This window comes from Chiloscyllium punctatum, chromosome 6 (assembly GCF_047496795.1).
Source record: "Chiloscyllium punctatum isolate Juve2018m chromosome 6, sChiPun1.3, whole genome shotgun sequence".
Lineage (NCBI taxonomy): Eukaryota > Metazoa > Chordata > Chondrichthyes > Orectolobiformes > Hemiscylliidae > Chiloscyllium > Chiloscyllium punctatum.
Genome location: NC_092744.1, coordinates 39441917 through 39458107, shown reverse-complemented (window position 1 = coordinate 39458107; position 16191 = coordinate 39441917). Strand labels below are relative to the sequence as shown.

The window sequence follows — 16191 nt, the reverse complement described above, 5'->3', positions numbered from 1 at the left end:
ATGTAAGTTCATCGACCTGAATTGTTAACTCTATTTCTTTCCATAAATGCTGCCTGATCTTCTGAGATTTCCCAGTGGTTTTTGTTCTTATTTTACATTTTACAAAGAGTTCGGTGGTCATGTTGCAGCTGTACAGAACATTGGTTAGGCTACTTTTGGAATGTTGGGTGCAATTCTGGTCTCCCTCCTATAGGAAGAATGTTGTGAAACTTGAAAGGGTTCAGAAAAGATTTACAAGGATGTTGCCAGGGTTGGAGGTTTGAGCTATAGGGAAAGGCTGAATAGGTTGGGGCTGTTTTCCCTGGAGTGTCAGAGGCTGAGGGATGACCTTTATAGACGTTTATAAAATCATGGGGGCCATGTTTTGACTGGGTTGGGCGAGTCCAGAACTAAAAGGCATAGGTTTAAGGTGAGGGGGGGAAAGATTTAAAGGGAGTTAAGGGACACCTTTTTCATGCAAAGCATGGTGCATGTATGCAATGAGCTGTCAGGAAGTGGTGGATGTTGGTACAATTACAACATTTAAAAGGCATCTGGTTGAGTACAAGAATGGGAAGGGTTGATAGAAATATGGGGAAAATGGGACTAGATTATTTTAGGATATCTGGTTGGCAGGGATGAGTTGGACTGAAGGGTCTGTTTCCGTGCTGTACATCTCTATGACTAGACTTTATTTCCAGCATCTGCAAAGTTTTGCTTTAATACTGACATGGAGTAGCTGGACTTTCACGTTTTGGAATTTCTCCCCAATAATGTTGTACATTGCTTGTGTACTGTAATGACTTGAGGGATGACTTTCACGAAATACAAAGTACAAGTTGTAAAGGTGACATTCGTGAAAATGATGCAATGATGCCTTTTATTCTGGTCAATACATGCTCTTTGAGGATCAACATTAGGGGATGGAATGCTGCTCTCTTCTGATATGCCCAGTGAGCAGTAGCTGGATCTTTGAAACAACCTATTTCGAAAATAGGAGCAAATTACTTCAGATGCTTGAATCTGTACTGAAAATAAAAAAATGCCGGATAACACATCCGGTTTGGCACCTGATGAGGAGTCATCTAGCTTCTGCGTTAGCTTGCTCTCTCTCCATGGCTGCTGCCTGACCAGCTGCGATTTCCATATTTAAGAATAGTTTTTTTTTAACTATAGATGTGCGAGCTGAACTCTGAATAGTTGTCGTTCATCCTCATTATTCTTGCAGTTTCTAGAATATGTATCCTATCAACATTAACTACTGCAAATCGCTGTGAAGGACCTCTGACTGGTAGGTAGGGAGAAAAGTAAATATTCGATAAAAGTAAAACAATTTCAAATAATGCCAGTCTCAAAGTAAAATAAAACAAAAGAACCCGAAAATTGCATGAGCAAGGTACTCACCAAACCTAGGCAGATACAGCTTTGGACTAGGAAATCCATTCCAATGACCTTGTGTTTATTGAGTGGCACCATGCTCCTGTTTATACAGAAGTGTTTGCCAAATTAATGCTGGTGAAACGTCCCACTGAAATTGTGTGACTGGAAAGCTATCGATTCACTTAATTTGTTTTTAGAAGCTCAATGAGACTTGTGCCACCGAGCATCAAACCTGCACCGTTAGCTATGCCCAGCCAGAAATCTCAAGAATGTGTTCAGAAGTAGATACCTCCGAGTTTTACTGCAACGTTTTATTTCTCAGCTACTGACGTGAATGTTTATCATTGAGGGACTGGTGTAGAATTTCTAACCCGAAGTGCTCTTGAAGATGAATGCTTGACATGGTCAATGTATACAGCTGAAAATGTGTTGCTGGAAAAGTGCAGCAGGTCAGGCAGCATCCAAGGAGCAGGAGAATCGATGTTTCGGGCATGAGCCCTTCTTCAGGAATGAGGAGAGTGTGCCAAGCAGGCTAAGATAAAAGATAGGAAGGAGGGACTTGGGGGGGGTGGGGGGGGGCGTTGGAAATGCAATAGGTGGAAGGAGGTTAAGGTGAGGGTAATAGGCCGGAGTGGGGGTGGGGGCGGAGAGGTCAGGAAGAACATTGCAGGTTAGGAAGGTGGTGCTGAGTTCGAGGGTTGGACTGAGACAAGTTGGGGGGAGGGGAAATGAGGAAACTGGAGAAATCTGAGTCCATCCCTTGTGGTTGGAGGGTTTCTATGTGGAAGATGAGGCACTCTTCCTCTAGCTGTCATGTTGCTATGGTCTGGTGATGGAGGAGTCCAAGGACCTGCATGTCCTTGGTGGAGTGGGATGGGGAGTTGAAGTGTTGAGCCACAGGGTGGTGGGTTGGTTGGTCTGGATGTCCCAGAGGTGTTCTCTGAAACATTCCGCAAGTAGGCGGCCTGTCTCCCCGATATAGAGGAGGCCACATCGGGTGCAGCGGATGCTGTAAATGACGTGTGTGGAGGTGCAGGTGAATTTGTGGCAGATATGGAAGGATCCCTTGGGGCCTTGGAGGGAAGTAAGGGGGGAGGTGTGGGCGCAAGTTTTGCATTTCTTGCGGTTGCAGGGGAAGGTGCCGGGAATGGATGTTGGGTTGGTGGGGTGTGTGAACCTGACAAGGGAGTCACAGAGGGAGTGGTCTTTTCAGAATGCTGATAGGGGAGGGGAGGGAAATATATCCTTGGTGGTGGGGTCCATTTGGAGGTGGCGGGAATGACGACGGATGATATGATGTATGTGGAGGTTTGTGGGGTGGTAGGTGAGGACCAGTGGGGTTCTGTCCTGGTGGCGACTAGAGGGGCAGGGCTCAAGGGCGGAGGAGCGGGAACTGGAGGAGATGTGGTAGAGAGCATCGTCGATCACGTCTGGGGGGGAAATTGCAGTCTTTGAAGGAGACCGCCATCTGGGTTGTTCGATATTGGAACTGGTCCTCCTGGGAGCAGATGCGGTGGAGACGAAGGAATTGGGAATATGGGATGGCGTTTTTACAGGGGGCAGGGTGGGAGGAAGTGTAGTCTAGGTAGCTGTGGGAGTCAGTCAGTTTATCGTAAATGTCCTTGTTGATTCCGTCGCCCGAGATAGAAATGGAGAGGTCTAGGAGGGGAGGGAGAAGTCTAAGATGGTCCAGCTAAATTTGAGGTCAGGGTGGAAGGTGTTGGTAAAGTGGATGAATTGTTCAACCTCCTCATGGGAGCACAAGGCAGTGCCGATACAGTCATTGATGTAGTGGAGGAAAAGGTGGGGGGTGGTGCCAGTGTAGCTGCGGAAGATGGACTGTTCCACATATCCTACGAAGAGGCCAATGTATAGTCTCCTTTTATTTTATGAGGTCCATGATTTAGACAGAATTAACTATTACTTTGATTGAGGCTCAGAAAGGAGCATTGGGAAAATGTACCCTTGAGATTTTTCTTTTGGGTCTTGGCTTTCCAACATTTATTCATGGTATTTTTGTAGTCAGTCATCCTTTTCATTGTTATTGGCTGGGCCAGTATTTAGAGTTACAGAGTCATAGAGATGTACAGCATAGAAACAGACCCTTCAGTCCAACCTGTCCATGCCGACCAAATATCCCAACCCAATCTAGTCCCACCTGCCAGCACCCGGACCATATCCCTCCAAACCCTTCCTATTCATATACCCATCCAAATGCCTCTTAAATGTTGCAATTTTACCAGCCTCCACCACATCCTGTGGCAGCTCACTCCATACACGTACCACCCTCTGCGTGAAAAAGTTGCCCCTTAGGTTTAGGGTGAGAGGGGAAAGATATAAAAGAGACCTATGTCCTCTAGTTCTGGACTCCGCAACCCTAGGGAAAAGACTTTGCCTATTTATCCTATGCATGCCCCTCATAATTTTGTAAACCTCTATAAGGTCACCCCTTGGCCTCCGACGCTCCAGGGAAAACAGCCTCAGCCTGTTCAGCCTCTCCCTGTAGCTCAGATCCTACAATCCTGGCAACATCCTTGTAAATCTTTTCTGAACCCTTTCAAGTTTCACAACATCTTTCCGATAGGAAGGAGACCAGAATTGCACACAATATTCCAACAGTGGCCTAACCAATGTCCTGTACAGCCACAACATGACCTCCCAACGCCTGTACTCAGTACTCTGACCAATAAAGGAAAGCATACCAAACGCCTTCTTCACTATCCTATCTACCTGCAACTCCACTTTCAAGGAGGTATGAACCTGCACTCCAAGGTCTCTTTGTTCAGCAACACTCCCTAAAACCTTACCATTAAGTGTATAAGTCCTGCTAAGATTTGCTTTCCCAAAATGCCGCACCTCACATTTATCTGAATTAAACTCCATCTGCCACTTCTCAGCCCATTGGCCCATCTGGTCCAGATCCTGTTGTAATCTGAGGTAACCCTCTTTGCTGTCCACTACACCTCCAATTTTGGTGTCATGTGCAAACTTACTAACTATACTTCTTATGCTCACATCCAAATCATTTATGTAAATGACAAAAAGTATAGGGCCCAGCACAGATCCTTATGGCACTCCACTGGTCACAGGCCTCCAGACTGAAAAACAGCCCTCCACCACCACCCTCCGTCTTCTACCTTTGAGCCAGTTCTGTATTCAAATGGCAAGTTCTCCCTGTATTCCATGAGATCTAACCTTGCTAATCAGTCTCCCATGGGGAACCTTGTCGAAGGCCTTACTGAAGTCCATATAGATCACATCTACTGCTCTGCCTTCATCAATCTTCTTTGTTGCTTCATCAAAAAACTCAATCAAGTTTGTGAGACATGACTTCCCATGATAGCCATGATGACTATCCCTAATCAGTCCATGCCTTTCCAAATACATGTACATCCTGTCCCTTAGGATTCCCTCCAACAAGTTGCCCACCACCGAGGTCAGGCTCACTGATCTATTGTTCCCTGGCTTGTCCTTACCACCCTTCTTAAACAGTGGCACCACATTAGCCAACCTCCAGTCTTCCGGCACCTCACCTGTGATTATCGATGATACAAATATCTCAGCAAGAGGCCGAGCAATCACTTCTCTAGCTTCCCACAGAGTTCTCAGGTACACCTGATCAGGTCCCGGGGATTTATCCACCTTTAACCATTTCAAGATATCCAGCACTTCCTCCTCTGTAATCTGGACATTTTGCAAGATGTCACCATCCATTTCCCTACAGTCTATATCTTCCATATCCTTTTCCACAGTAAATACTGATGCAAAATATTCATTTAGTATCTCCCCCGTTTTCTGTGGCTCCACACAAAGGCCGCCTTGCTGATCTTTGAGGGGCCCTATTCTCTCCCTTTTGTCCTTAATATATGTGTAAAACCCCTTTGGATCTCCTTAATTCTATTTGCCAAAGCTATCTCATGTCCCTGTTTTGCCCTCCTGACTTCCCTCTTAAGTATTCTCCTACTTTCTTTATACTCTTCTAAGGATTCACTCGATCTATCCTGTCTGTACCTGACATATGCTTCCTTCTTTTTCTTAACCAAACCCTCAATTTCTTTAGTCATCCAGCATGTCTAAGTTTGAGCAACTGAGTGTGTACCACTTTCTTGAATCTTCTGAGTCTGTGATGTGCTGGTGAAGAAGTAGATCCAGTATTTGGACCCAGCAATGAGGAAGGAGTCATGAAATGTCTCTAAGCCATAATGATGTCTGACTTGGAAGGGTTCATGTGTCTGCTGCCATTTTAAAGAGACATTCTGAAAAAGAGTCACATTGGACTCAAAATGTTATCTCTGTTTCTCTCTCCACAGATGCTGCCACACCTACTGGGTTTCTCGAGCACTTTAAGTTGTCATTTCAATTGTTGTCCTCATTTCTCTAGATCCTAGAGTTCATTGGTTTGGAAGGTGATGTTAAGAGACTTGGGGAGTAGTTGCGGTACATCAAGTAGATGGTATACACTGCTACTACTGTGTGCTTGTGATGGAAGCAATGAATGTTCACTGTGAGTAGGGTGTTAATCAATTGGGTTACTTTGTCCTGGAGAGTGTAAGATCTTCATTTTTGGACTGCAGTCTTCCAAACATGTCAAGAGTAGTCAGTCACTCTTTTAACTTATGTCTTGAGGATGGAGGAGAGGCTTTGGGTGTCAGGAGGTGAGTTGTTTGCTACAGATGCCAGCCTCAGCCTCAGTCTTGCAGCCACAGTTTTTATATAGCTGCTGAAGGTAAATTGCAGATCAATTTGCTTCTCTGCTGATATTGGGTGTTTCATTGATGCTAGAGTTGGTTGGTTTGTTTTGTTGGCGAATTGCAGTTGTAGCACGTCTGTTACTTCCCACTTCACAACCCAGGCTTGAATGTTGTTCGGGTTGTGCTACATGGGGACATTGATTATTTCAGTCACTGAGGAGTTGTAAATGTACTCGATACTACTGTGCACTAAACAACTATCACCACATCTGAGGTTATGGAGGGAAGATCATAGAAGCAGGTAAAGATGTTTGGGCCTAGGAAACTTCCGTGAGGCACTCCTGCAGCCCTATTTTGGGCTGAAATTGTTGACGTCCAACCATAACCATCTTACTTTTTGTTAGGTACAAACCAGTGTGGAGTCTTCCATGATTCCAATGGACTTCAGTATTGCTAGGGCTCTTTGATGCCAGATCCTGTCAAATGCTGCCTTGAAATCAAAGTTAATCACTTGCATTGCATCTGCAATTCTGCTGTTTTGTTCACATTTGGACCAAGACAGATTCTGACCTGGATCAGAGTGATCTTGCTGAAACTCAGACTGGGGGTGAACGAGCAGATGTTTGGTGACTAAGTGTTACTTCATGGAACTGTCAACTTTCTCGTCGTTTTGGCTGATCTAGAACAGGCTTATGTATTGGTAGTTTGGCTGAATAAGATTTGTTCTTCCTTTTGTGGACAGGTTCGTGTGTGCGTGCGTGCGCGCGTGTGCTTTTGTTACTTCATCATTACATTTGATCAAAAAATTTCAATAGTGCTAAAGCATTGTGGGATAACTTGAGGATTTGGATTTAAAACTGATACAGAATAAAATTGCATTTATATTGTGTTCTGCTGACATTTCTAATCGCTTATTTCCATTTTGCTATTTATCAGTCAGTTTGTTTTTTCCTTTATATTCCCTACAATTGAAATGAAAAATGAATCTGGAACAATGTAGAGAAGAATTTGATATCACTTTATTATTCTTAAAGAATTTCAAGTTTACATATATCGCCTTAGTGACAGGGCTTAGGTGAGCAGAATGCACAGCCGAATGACAAATGGACCTCAATTCAGGACAATGTGAGATGATGCATTTTGACAGAAGGGATAAGTGGGGTCAATGTAGACTTTATGTCACCATTCTAAAGAGTGTTCAGGATCACAGGGACCTGGGGATATATGGTCATTGAAGGTGGTTGGGCATACTGAGTGTGTAGTTATTGAATTATATGGAATCTTGGACTTCATAAATAGAGGCATTCAGTACAAATGCAAGGAGAATATTCTGAACCTACATAAATATCTGGCAACACCATAACTAGTGCATTACATCTAATTCTTATCAACATACTTTAGGAAAGATGTGATGTTCCTTAACAAGGGAGGCAATAGGAAAAGTAGATTTTAGTCACAAGGATAGATTGGGAGAACTTAGGTTGGTTTCCTTAGAGCAAAGTAGATAGAGGGGAAATTTGAAATATGATAACAGTTATGGATAAGTTAGACCTTGGTTGGAGGGGGCGGGGGGGGGCGGGGGTGGGGAAACCAGTTTCCATTCACTGATGGGTATTACAGACTTAAGACTTTGAGCAAGTGATGCAGAATAAATGTGAGGACGAAACTCTTCGCATATAGGAATGATCTAGAGAACGCTACCCATGAGATGGGGTGTGGGGGAGCGGGGTGAAATTGGAAATGGTTTCAGAAGGAAATCAGATGGTTATTTAGATTATGAAAACTTGTGGGATTATGGAGAATGGGTCTGACCAGATTGCTTCACGGAGAGCCAGCATTGAGTCCAGATGGCCTCTTCCTAAACTGTAAACACACCTGTGAATCTTCCATGGTCAATGTACCTCCTGGACATCAATGCTTTTACATTTATGACCTTACATGTTAAGCTAATGCGGGGGGGGGGGGGGGGGGGGCGGGTGCGGGTGGTTGGGGAGGAGAAGGGAAACTCTGGAGTGTGTGAGAAAAATGTCTGCCTCTTCATCCAGATATGATTATACTTTTAAGAAACCTTCAGAAAAATGTTATGCTAAGTAACCATAATTGTTTTATTTTTGCTCATGCTGTATAATACAGGCCAGTAGGTTAATTGTGGGTGGACCTTTTTTCTGATCTCTGGAGTCTTTTATTATTTAAGCCAAAGCTTTTCAAATCAGGGCCTAAGTTCCAGATAAATATATTGCCCTGGGGACCAAATGTACCTTCATTGTTCTTGGGCCAAAGTAAATTGCTCCATACAAAAGGCTGTATTTCATTTAGAATTATAAACGTGCACTAGGAAATGAGATTAGTGATCATCATTGCTCGCGCACTATCTACAGGAAGTAACCAAATACATTGCCGTCTAGGTTTGATTTGTTAATCATTTAAACATAATAGTAATTCAAACTGTTCGTGGTTGGAAATCCCTTATGTTGTCCTTACTGTTGTAAATGTATTCTATTAACCATGGTGGTTTTCTCCCTCCGCCACATAGTTTGCCTTGTTGGCTCTCTGCAGTGACTTTGTAGCGTGTAATAAGATATGTGGACTGAATTATTTAGGATATATGGTTTTCTGGGATGTGGTTGTCAACAAGTCACTGCCAGCAGTGAGTGTAAAGAGGGTAAGTAATGGCAAGAGAAAATAACTAGAAAGGTGTATTGTGAAAGGTGCTATCCAAGAAATCCATTATTGTCTAAATCTGGGAAATCAAGGAGCGATCCACTTAAGTTACTAACAATGTTCATTTGTAAGTCACATGTGGTGACAATGCCATCTTTATTTTGTGATGTTATATGCTCAACGAATGTTTTTAATGATTCTAGTCCATATAATTGATAACAGTCAAAACATTTTCATTTGGTGACAAGGTATTTGAAATACCTTGGAGTCAAGTTAATTTTCTATTTGGATTAGACAAAACATGTTATAGTCACGCATTCTTCATAGTTAGCAAAATCTTTTCTGTCTTCTGAATGCGTATGTAGTATTCTGTTTGAAACTATTGCAGGATTACTTTGAATAATTTATCTGGCATTTAACAGCATTGAGCATAGTCTACCATTCTAGTACATAAACATGAAAGAATATTTATTGTTTTAACAATTTATTTTTAAACTCCATATTGTGAAGTAAATAATTACTCCTAGTTTATTTCCTTTTTAACCTTGATTTTATTGGCTGCTAATTCGAACAATTGAAAGAATGGATGGGTTAAGAGGAAAAGTTTGAGTTGGTTTGCAACATAAATGGTTAGAGAATAATATTCTTGTGTTTATGTAATCTGGAACACATTAATAATGTACAATGAATCAAAAGCAAATATTGCAAATGCTGGAAATGTAAAATAAAAACAAAAACTGCTGACAAAACTCAGCAAGTCAAGCAGCATGCATGTAGGAGAAACACAACTGTCCAAGTGACTGCTCATCAGAACTGACAAAAGGTAGAACCAAACAAATTTTAATTCTGTGAAGAGGGAAGGGGGTAGGATTTTAAAAAAAAGCTCTTTTGTGTGGGTTGGAGGACAATAGTCTGGGTATAGTCAAGAAGTAAGTCATTTTACTTCAGTGTATACATTTGGGTTTTTATACTGAATAAGTTATCATAGAAAGGTATACCCTAGAAGGTCAAGGCAACTGAATTCAACAATTAGACAATAGACAATAGGTGCAGGAGTAGGCCATTCTGCCCTTCGAGCCAGAACCACCATTCATTATGATCATGGCTGATCATCCTCAATCAATATCCTGTTCCTGCCTTATCCCCATAATCCTTGATTCCACTATCCTTAAGAGCTCTATCCAACTCTTTCTTGAAAGTATCCAGAGACTTGGCCTCCACAGCCTTCTGGGGCAGAGCATTCCACACACCCACCACTCTCTGGGTGAAGAAGTTTCTCCTCAACTCTGTTCTAATTTCTCCTCAACTCAGTTATTGTGGCCCAGTATCTAGTCTGCTGCTTTTGCTGAATCTTAGCAGTTCCTTCTCTCCTTCTCTAATCATTTGAGGATCACTGGTTTCCTCATAGCATGTTTGTGAGGAGTATCTGATTGTTTTCATGATCTGTACTGTAGCTTCAGTATTGCTAATTTTCAAGCTGAATGAGAAATGTTTCCTTTGTTAACAGTCTATACATCCTCATTGGGCATATGGATGGCAAGATGGAGATTTTTAAAGCACTGAGGAGGTCTATTGAATGGGTTTTGGTGAAAAGTAATCAAATGTGAAGCATTAACCACGTTTCTCACTTTGTAGGTGCTGCCTCACCCGAGAAGTATTTCTAACACTGTTTTTTTAATTTTCAGATTTTCAGCATTTTGCAGTATTTTGAGAAGTTTTGAGTTATAAGAGAAGTGAAAGTAATGACCCTTTTTTAGGCACAGGCCACTGACTGTGTAATATATCCTCCTTTGAAAGTGTATGTTCTAATGACATATGTGCCATAAATTTCAATTACATGTTTAAAATACAATCTTTCATATCAAGCTACAGTTTGAAGAGCAGCCAAACACTATTAATTGATTAGTACGGAGTGGTCTTTTGAGCAAGATCACCTGGAATGTATTTTAAATCACTGCTGTTACAATTTGATTGTAATGCATCATTTTAATGTGCATGAAGGTGTTGAGGCATGATATGTTGAGTATGCTTGTGCAGTTATCCTGGATAATTATGTTTGTCTCTCCTTAACATTAGTAAGTAAATACTTTAACACCATGTTGTCCATGCAACTATTTCAGAAATGGTATGGTATCATTCTGAGGTTAAGTGTATGACTTGATCACTAGTCAACCAAACAAGCTAGAAAAGTGATGCACAGTAGTTTGAGACTTGATTAAACATCTGTCTATGTTTTTGAAACTTACAAGGTAGTGGAGTCTAAATTAATCTTCATTCATTAAATGTATCACAAATGGTACCTGTGAACTCCATTGATGTGGAGTTGCAGATCAGCAGGTATGATGCCTGATAGATCCATTTTGTCTTACCTACTGGCCTTTTTTTTTGGATAAGTGTTCTCTTGCCCAGAAAAATGTCAATTGGTGGATAATTGTCAGCCATGGCGCAGTTGGTCACACTCTTGCCCTCAAGTCATCAGGTTAAAAGTTCAAGTACATCTTCAGAGGGATATGACAAAATATCAAGTGTCACACTCCATTGATGGAGAACTGCACGGTTAAAGATGCCATATTTTGGGTGAGGTTTTAAACCGTGATAACATCTGTTTGCTTCAGTGAATTTAAAAGATCCAATGGCACTATTTCAAAGAATCTGAGTTATCACTGGTGCCTGGATAATATTTATCCATATCATAAAATCAGATTACCTGATTATCAATTTGCTGTTTGCAGGAGCTTGTGATGCTGTGTCTCCTACAGTACCATGCAGATTACACTTCATTGGTTGGAAAGCTCTTTGATTTGTTTGGCTGTGTAAAGCACTATGTCATAGCTTTTTAAAAATATATTTTTAACTTGTACAATTAAACCGATTTGAGGTTCTTTTTATGATGGACAGATCTTTGAATCGTGAATGAGTGGACATTGTCTCCTGCTTTATCTATTTCATAATTATTCGTTTTTAAAGCTGCTTCATTATTTCTCAGGGAAGGGGAGTTTCAACTTGTTTTTGAGAGTCATGTGATTTGGTAGAATGGTTTGTCACATGGATTTTGTTTTAAAACATGTATCTACTTGCTTCAGTAGAATTATCAAGAGTGCAAACTATTAAGGGCTTGCGTTTGGAAAGTGCCTTTTCACATGCAGGAGTCTCAAAGCGCTTTATAGTTCTGATATGTTGCCACTATTGTAATACAGGAAAAGCAGCAGTCAATTTTGCACACTGCTGTCTCAGTACTGCATGAGCTTGTCAGCTCAGGTTTGAGAGCTCTGGTCTGTGCGGCGGAAATTGAAACCTCAGCCTGCTGATGCTGAGGTGAGAGGCCCTACCACTGAACCGTGGTTGACACTGCTGATGTTTGTTTAATGTTAGCCAGGAAAAGGAGTTATATCTCTAGGCAAGGGCAATCTAATTTGATGGAACATAGTTAAATCCAGTAATGAATTATCCTACAGACAGTATTCTACCTTTAATAGAGGACTTCATGGCTATCTCTATTATCCCTTTTATCCCCCCTTCTCACCCTTAGAGGCCACACAGTGGTATCCCAGCTTTCTAACCTGCAGTCTTAATGAAAGATTGGTTGACGAGGAAGAGTTGACTTAACCATTTTCTTGAATGTTGATTTTCCAGGGGTATCCCAGAGAGATTTGGACAGTTGATCTTAATTGTGTGATTTTTAAATGAGGGTTAGAAGACTGTTCTGCCTGTAGTTCTTAGTTTACAGCCAGCAACTTCCAACAGGAGAGATAGTTGAATTCCTACTTCATTCTGCTGAATTTGAGAATTGAGCAGAAAGCTCCCATGCTTCTGGATATCATTTGGAAGGTCTTTCAGTCTAGTCTGTTTTGACCTTCAAAACAAACCCATCACATGACACAAGAAGTCAAATTGATCTTGAGTCCCTCTTGACACAAGCAAGCTATTCAGGAGTTTGAAATGGAATGTTCAATAGGCCTCTGCTCTTCCTCGTTCCATTTCTGATGTGGAGATGTTGGTGTTGGACTGGGGTGGACAAAGTTAAAAATCACACCAGGTTATAGTCCAGTGATTTAGTGCAAGTACAAGCTTTTGGAGCGTTGCTCCTTCGTCAGGTAGCTAACTATCAAATAAACCTGTAGGACTATAACCTGGTGTTGTGCGATTTTTAACTTCATTCCAGTTCAGCAAGAATGGATGGTAAATACAGAAAGTTATCATTCTACACATCTTGTTTTTGATTATGCCCATTCCAAGAAAAGATCTAGAGATAAACTGGGACAGTTTACCGTGCCAGACATAATGCAGTTTATTTTGAAAAGTGATTTTTTGGGGGGTTCAAGTCACTGTTCTGACCAAAATGTCCATTTCTCAATATCAATTTGCATTTTCTTTCAGAATTTTTCAGCAAATCTTCATTCAGTTAGTCATTACAACATAGAATGGCACCATTCAGTGCACCAAGCCCTTACCCACTCTGAGTACAGGAGTAACCCAGTAGTAACCCCAAAGCCCTATGAGGTTTTTCCCTCTAGTATCCATCCAATTTCCTTTGAAATCATTAATTGTCTCTTCTTTTGTCCACCTTGGGAGGCAAAGAGTTCCAGATCATTGCCACTTGCTGGCTTAAAAAAAACTTCCTCACATCCCACCCAGTGTCTGTTGACCAAAATCTTAAGTTTGTGCAACTAACTAATGGAAACAGCCTTTGATTCTACTTTTGCTAAACTTGTCTTAATGCTCTAACATGATGGTGCAGATCCCATTGAACCATATTATTATCCAGTGGAAATGTTACATGTGACATCATAGGATTGAAAATAACCTGCTGTTCCATTCTCCCATTTTCCCCCATTCTCACAGCCAAGACAGTAATCTTTAAAAGAAACAAAATCCCACTTTAAAAAAACCTACCTTGAGTCCAGCAATCAGATAAATCTGTTGTGTACCTTCTCTCGAAAAGAAAGTGTTTGCATTTCTATCCTGATTTTCAAATGCTTGAGACTTTCCAAAATGCATCGAGTATTTCTTTGAAATAGTGCTGTCAGAAAGTGTCATCATGGTTTTAGTGTAGGGCATTGCAGTAGCCAATCTTCATGTATCAAGATTCCACAAGCTGCACAGTGCTGAGTGAAAGGTAATCTGTAATGGCCGAGATTGTCTGTTTCTTCATTATCTGGAAATGGGAACCCGTGACTTTGTGTCCCAGATCAGGATTGTTAACACAGGGTCAATGTACATTAGTATTGTGAGTATAAGCAGTAGTCCCCTCTGCTTCCCCTCCTCACATTGTCTGGCATTGATTACAGCATAATACTTTTCTTGTGTGCTGAGCCCTCTCCGCCTCTATAAAACCATTTTATTATTTGTAGTTCCCACCCATTAACTTGTTTATTCATAATAGCTAGGGTATGCATTTTTATCGACTAAATGAGAATTAAAACTGGGTTTGTCCTTGTAGCTAACTGGTGTTTTGTCACAAAAAGTGATAATTTCACTCCACAAAATGTGCCAAAAGTGCAGTGGTGAAGTAACTATAATCATGCATCTCAGCAACATCTGTCAACAGCAAATGCAATAATTCTAGACATCCTTCTTTGGAAAATCTGTCTGTAGTTGGTTCCGTTGTAGCAGAGAGTTGACTTGGTTGAATGCTTACCAAATCAACAGAGGTGATGAAGATAAATAGAAGTTTGAATTTGGGATGAGAATGTGACCCTTCATTACTTTCATGTTAACAATGTTTATTTTTTACTTGATTCTATTTTTCCATTTTCTTGTCAGATGTATGGCAGATATACCCAAGACTTGGGTGTATTTGCCAAAGAAGAAGCAGCTCGTTTGCGTCAAGAAAAGGACCATACGAGAATATTTTCGAGAGATCATGTTAAGCGTGCTGAGCTAATAGAATATGATCGGAGCCGCTGTTCTAAATGTAGAAGTAAGTCATTTTTAAACAATATATATGTGGCTGTGCGATGGTATAACTAAAATGTAGCAGCGAATATTAATATTTGGCATAGGTTATTTGACTGGCAACAATGTAATTTAAAGAAAGCTATTAAATTGAAACACCATTTCCATGATCTAAATTGTAAGTGGATTGGGCAATAATGGTTTCATTGACTTGTCGAATATTTAATGTGCAAGGACACTATAGACAAAGTTTGATTTGTTATATGTTTTCATCAGATGAGGACTTGGTGTTTGGGCAGTAAATTGTTTTTGACTTGATGTCTGCTAGCATTGATCTTTTGCTCATGATGCCGTCATGAAGAACTCCAAGTATCTCCTAGGCAGATTGTATGTCTTACCTGATCTTTTAATGCATTGAGGTAAATGTTTACTGGAGGACCACTTGTCCTGTTTCTAAGCGTATCCTTGTTATCATCAATAACTTAAATCTGTCCTAAACCAAAAAGAAGTGATGTTTTGAAAAATCTTGTGATGGAATATTAATGGGTTTGCTTGGCAGTAGGGGGAGAGAAACTATTTGTTGTTTAATCTGGCCATGGACCACTTTGTTTGCAAAAGGGAAATGGGAAAGGAAGGAAAGTGATTTTATTGATCCTATGAGAAAGTTAATTGATAATCAGAAATCCAAGCAGGAAGGATGAGACAAATCCCTGTGAGGGGATAAGTTTTTGCCTCCACAATGATGGTTATATTGCTTGTTAAGCCTTTTTTAAAAATGGGACCTCTCTATCATTTGTTACTCTTGACACTTGAAACTTTAAAAGTAAAACTTTGAATTTTTTAATACCTTTGTATTAACAATCTACACCTTGGGTGCTTTCCACAATATTCAGATTTTAGTTCAGTGAGTTCTGCCTGAAACTGCTGTACAATAACCTGGTTCGCAGATAAGATTGAAAATGAGCATTCAAGGTTTGACTTTGGGTGCAATAGGCAGTCTGAAAGTAAGAAAGCAAGGTATACTTTAACATTTAGAGAAGTCTTTTTATTTTATATTTTATCAGATGTTTCCAGTCCTTTAAAGTGTCAGAGTAGAGTCTCTGTTGTAATCGGGATGTAAATTGCAGTCACAATTACACCAGCTTTGAGGAGGGATTTTTCTTGATTTTGCTCAAACTCATTTACAAATCAACCTCTAAACATACAACTTGTAATCGGGCAGCATTTTATTACAGAATTTAAAAAGGTATACGGTACTTGGGAAAGATTCAGAGACCTGCTTGAATGGTAACAAGGCACAGTTTTGTTAATACAGCTGAAAATGTCACAATGAGTATTTTGAGACAATGTTTAATCCACCATCTGAGTAATCATCTGGTTTTAAACAAGCTACATAACCATTTGCTGCTATATTGATGTTCCCTCATTTTCAAGTGAAGTGGTTTGAAGACAAAGTAACCTTTTTCTTTTACAGTACTTAGTATAAAAATTGAAAAGTGATCTTGTTGCCATGCACAGATTATAAGTGAAGAGCTTGCTGTTTTAGTTCAGAGAATGATCCTTTGGGTTTGCCTTTTGGTCAACT

General features: G+C 40.6%; 1 protein-coding gene across 2 annotated transcripts in view; it reads left to right on the top strand.

Annotated features, from left to right (window-relative positions):
* Positions 1-16191, top strand: part of LOC140478893 (chloride channel protein 2-like) — a 609305-nt gene that overhangs the window by 97369 nt on the left and 495745 nt on the right. For both annotated transcript variants that reach the window (XM_072572491.1, XM_072572492.1), the window contains exon 2: positions 14475-14631. In XM_072572491.1, the coding sequence (XP_072428592.1) occupies positions 14475-14631 (157 nt within the window). The remainder of the gene's footprint in view (positions 1-14474; positions 14632-16191) is intronic.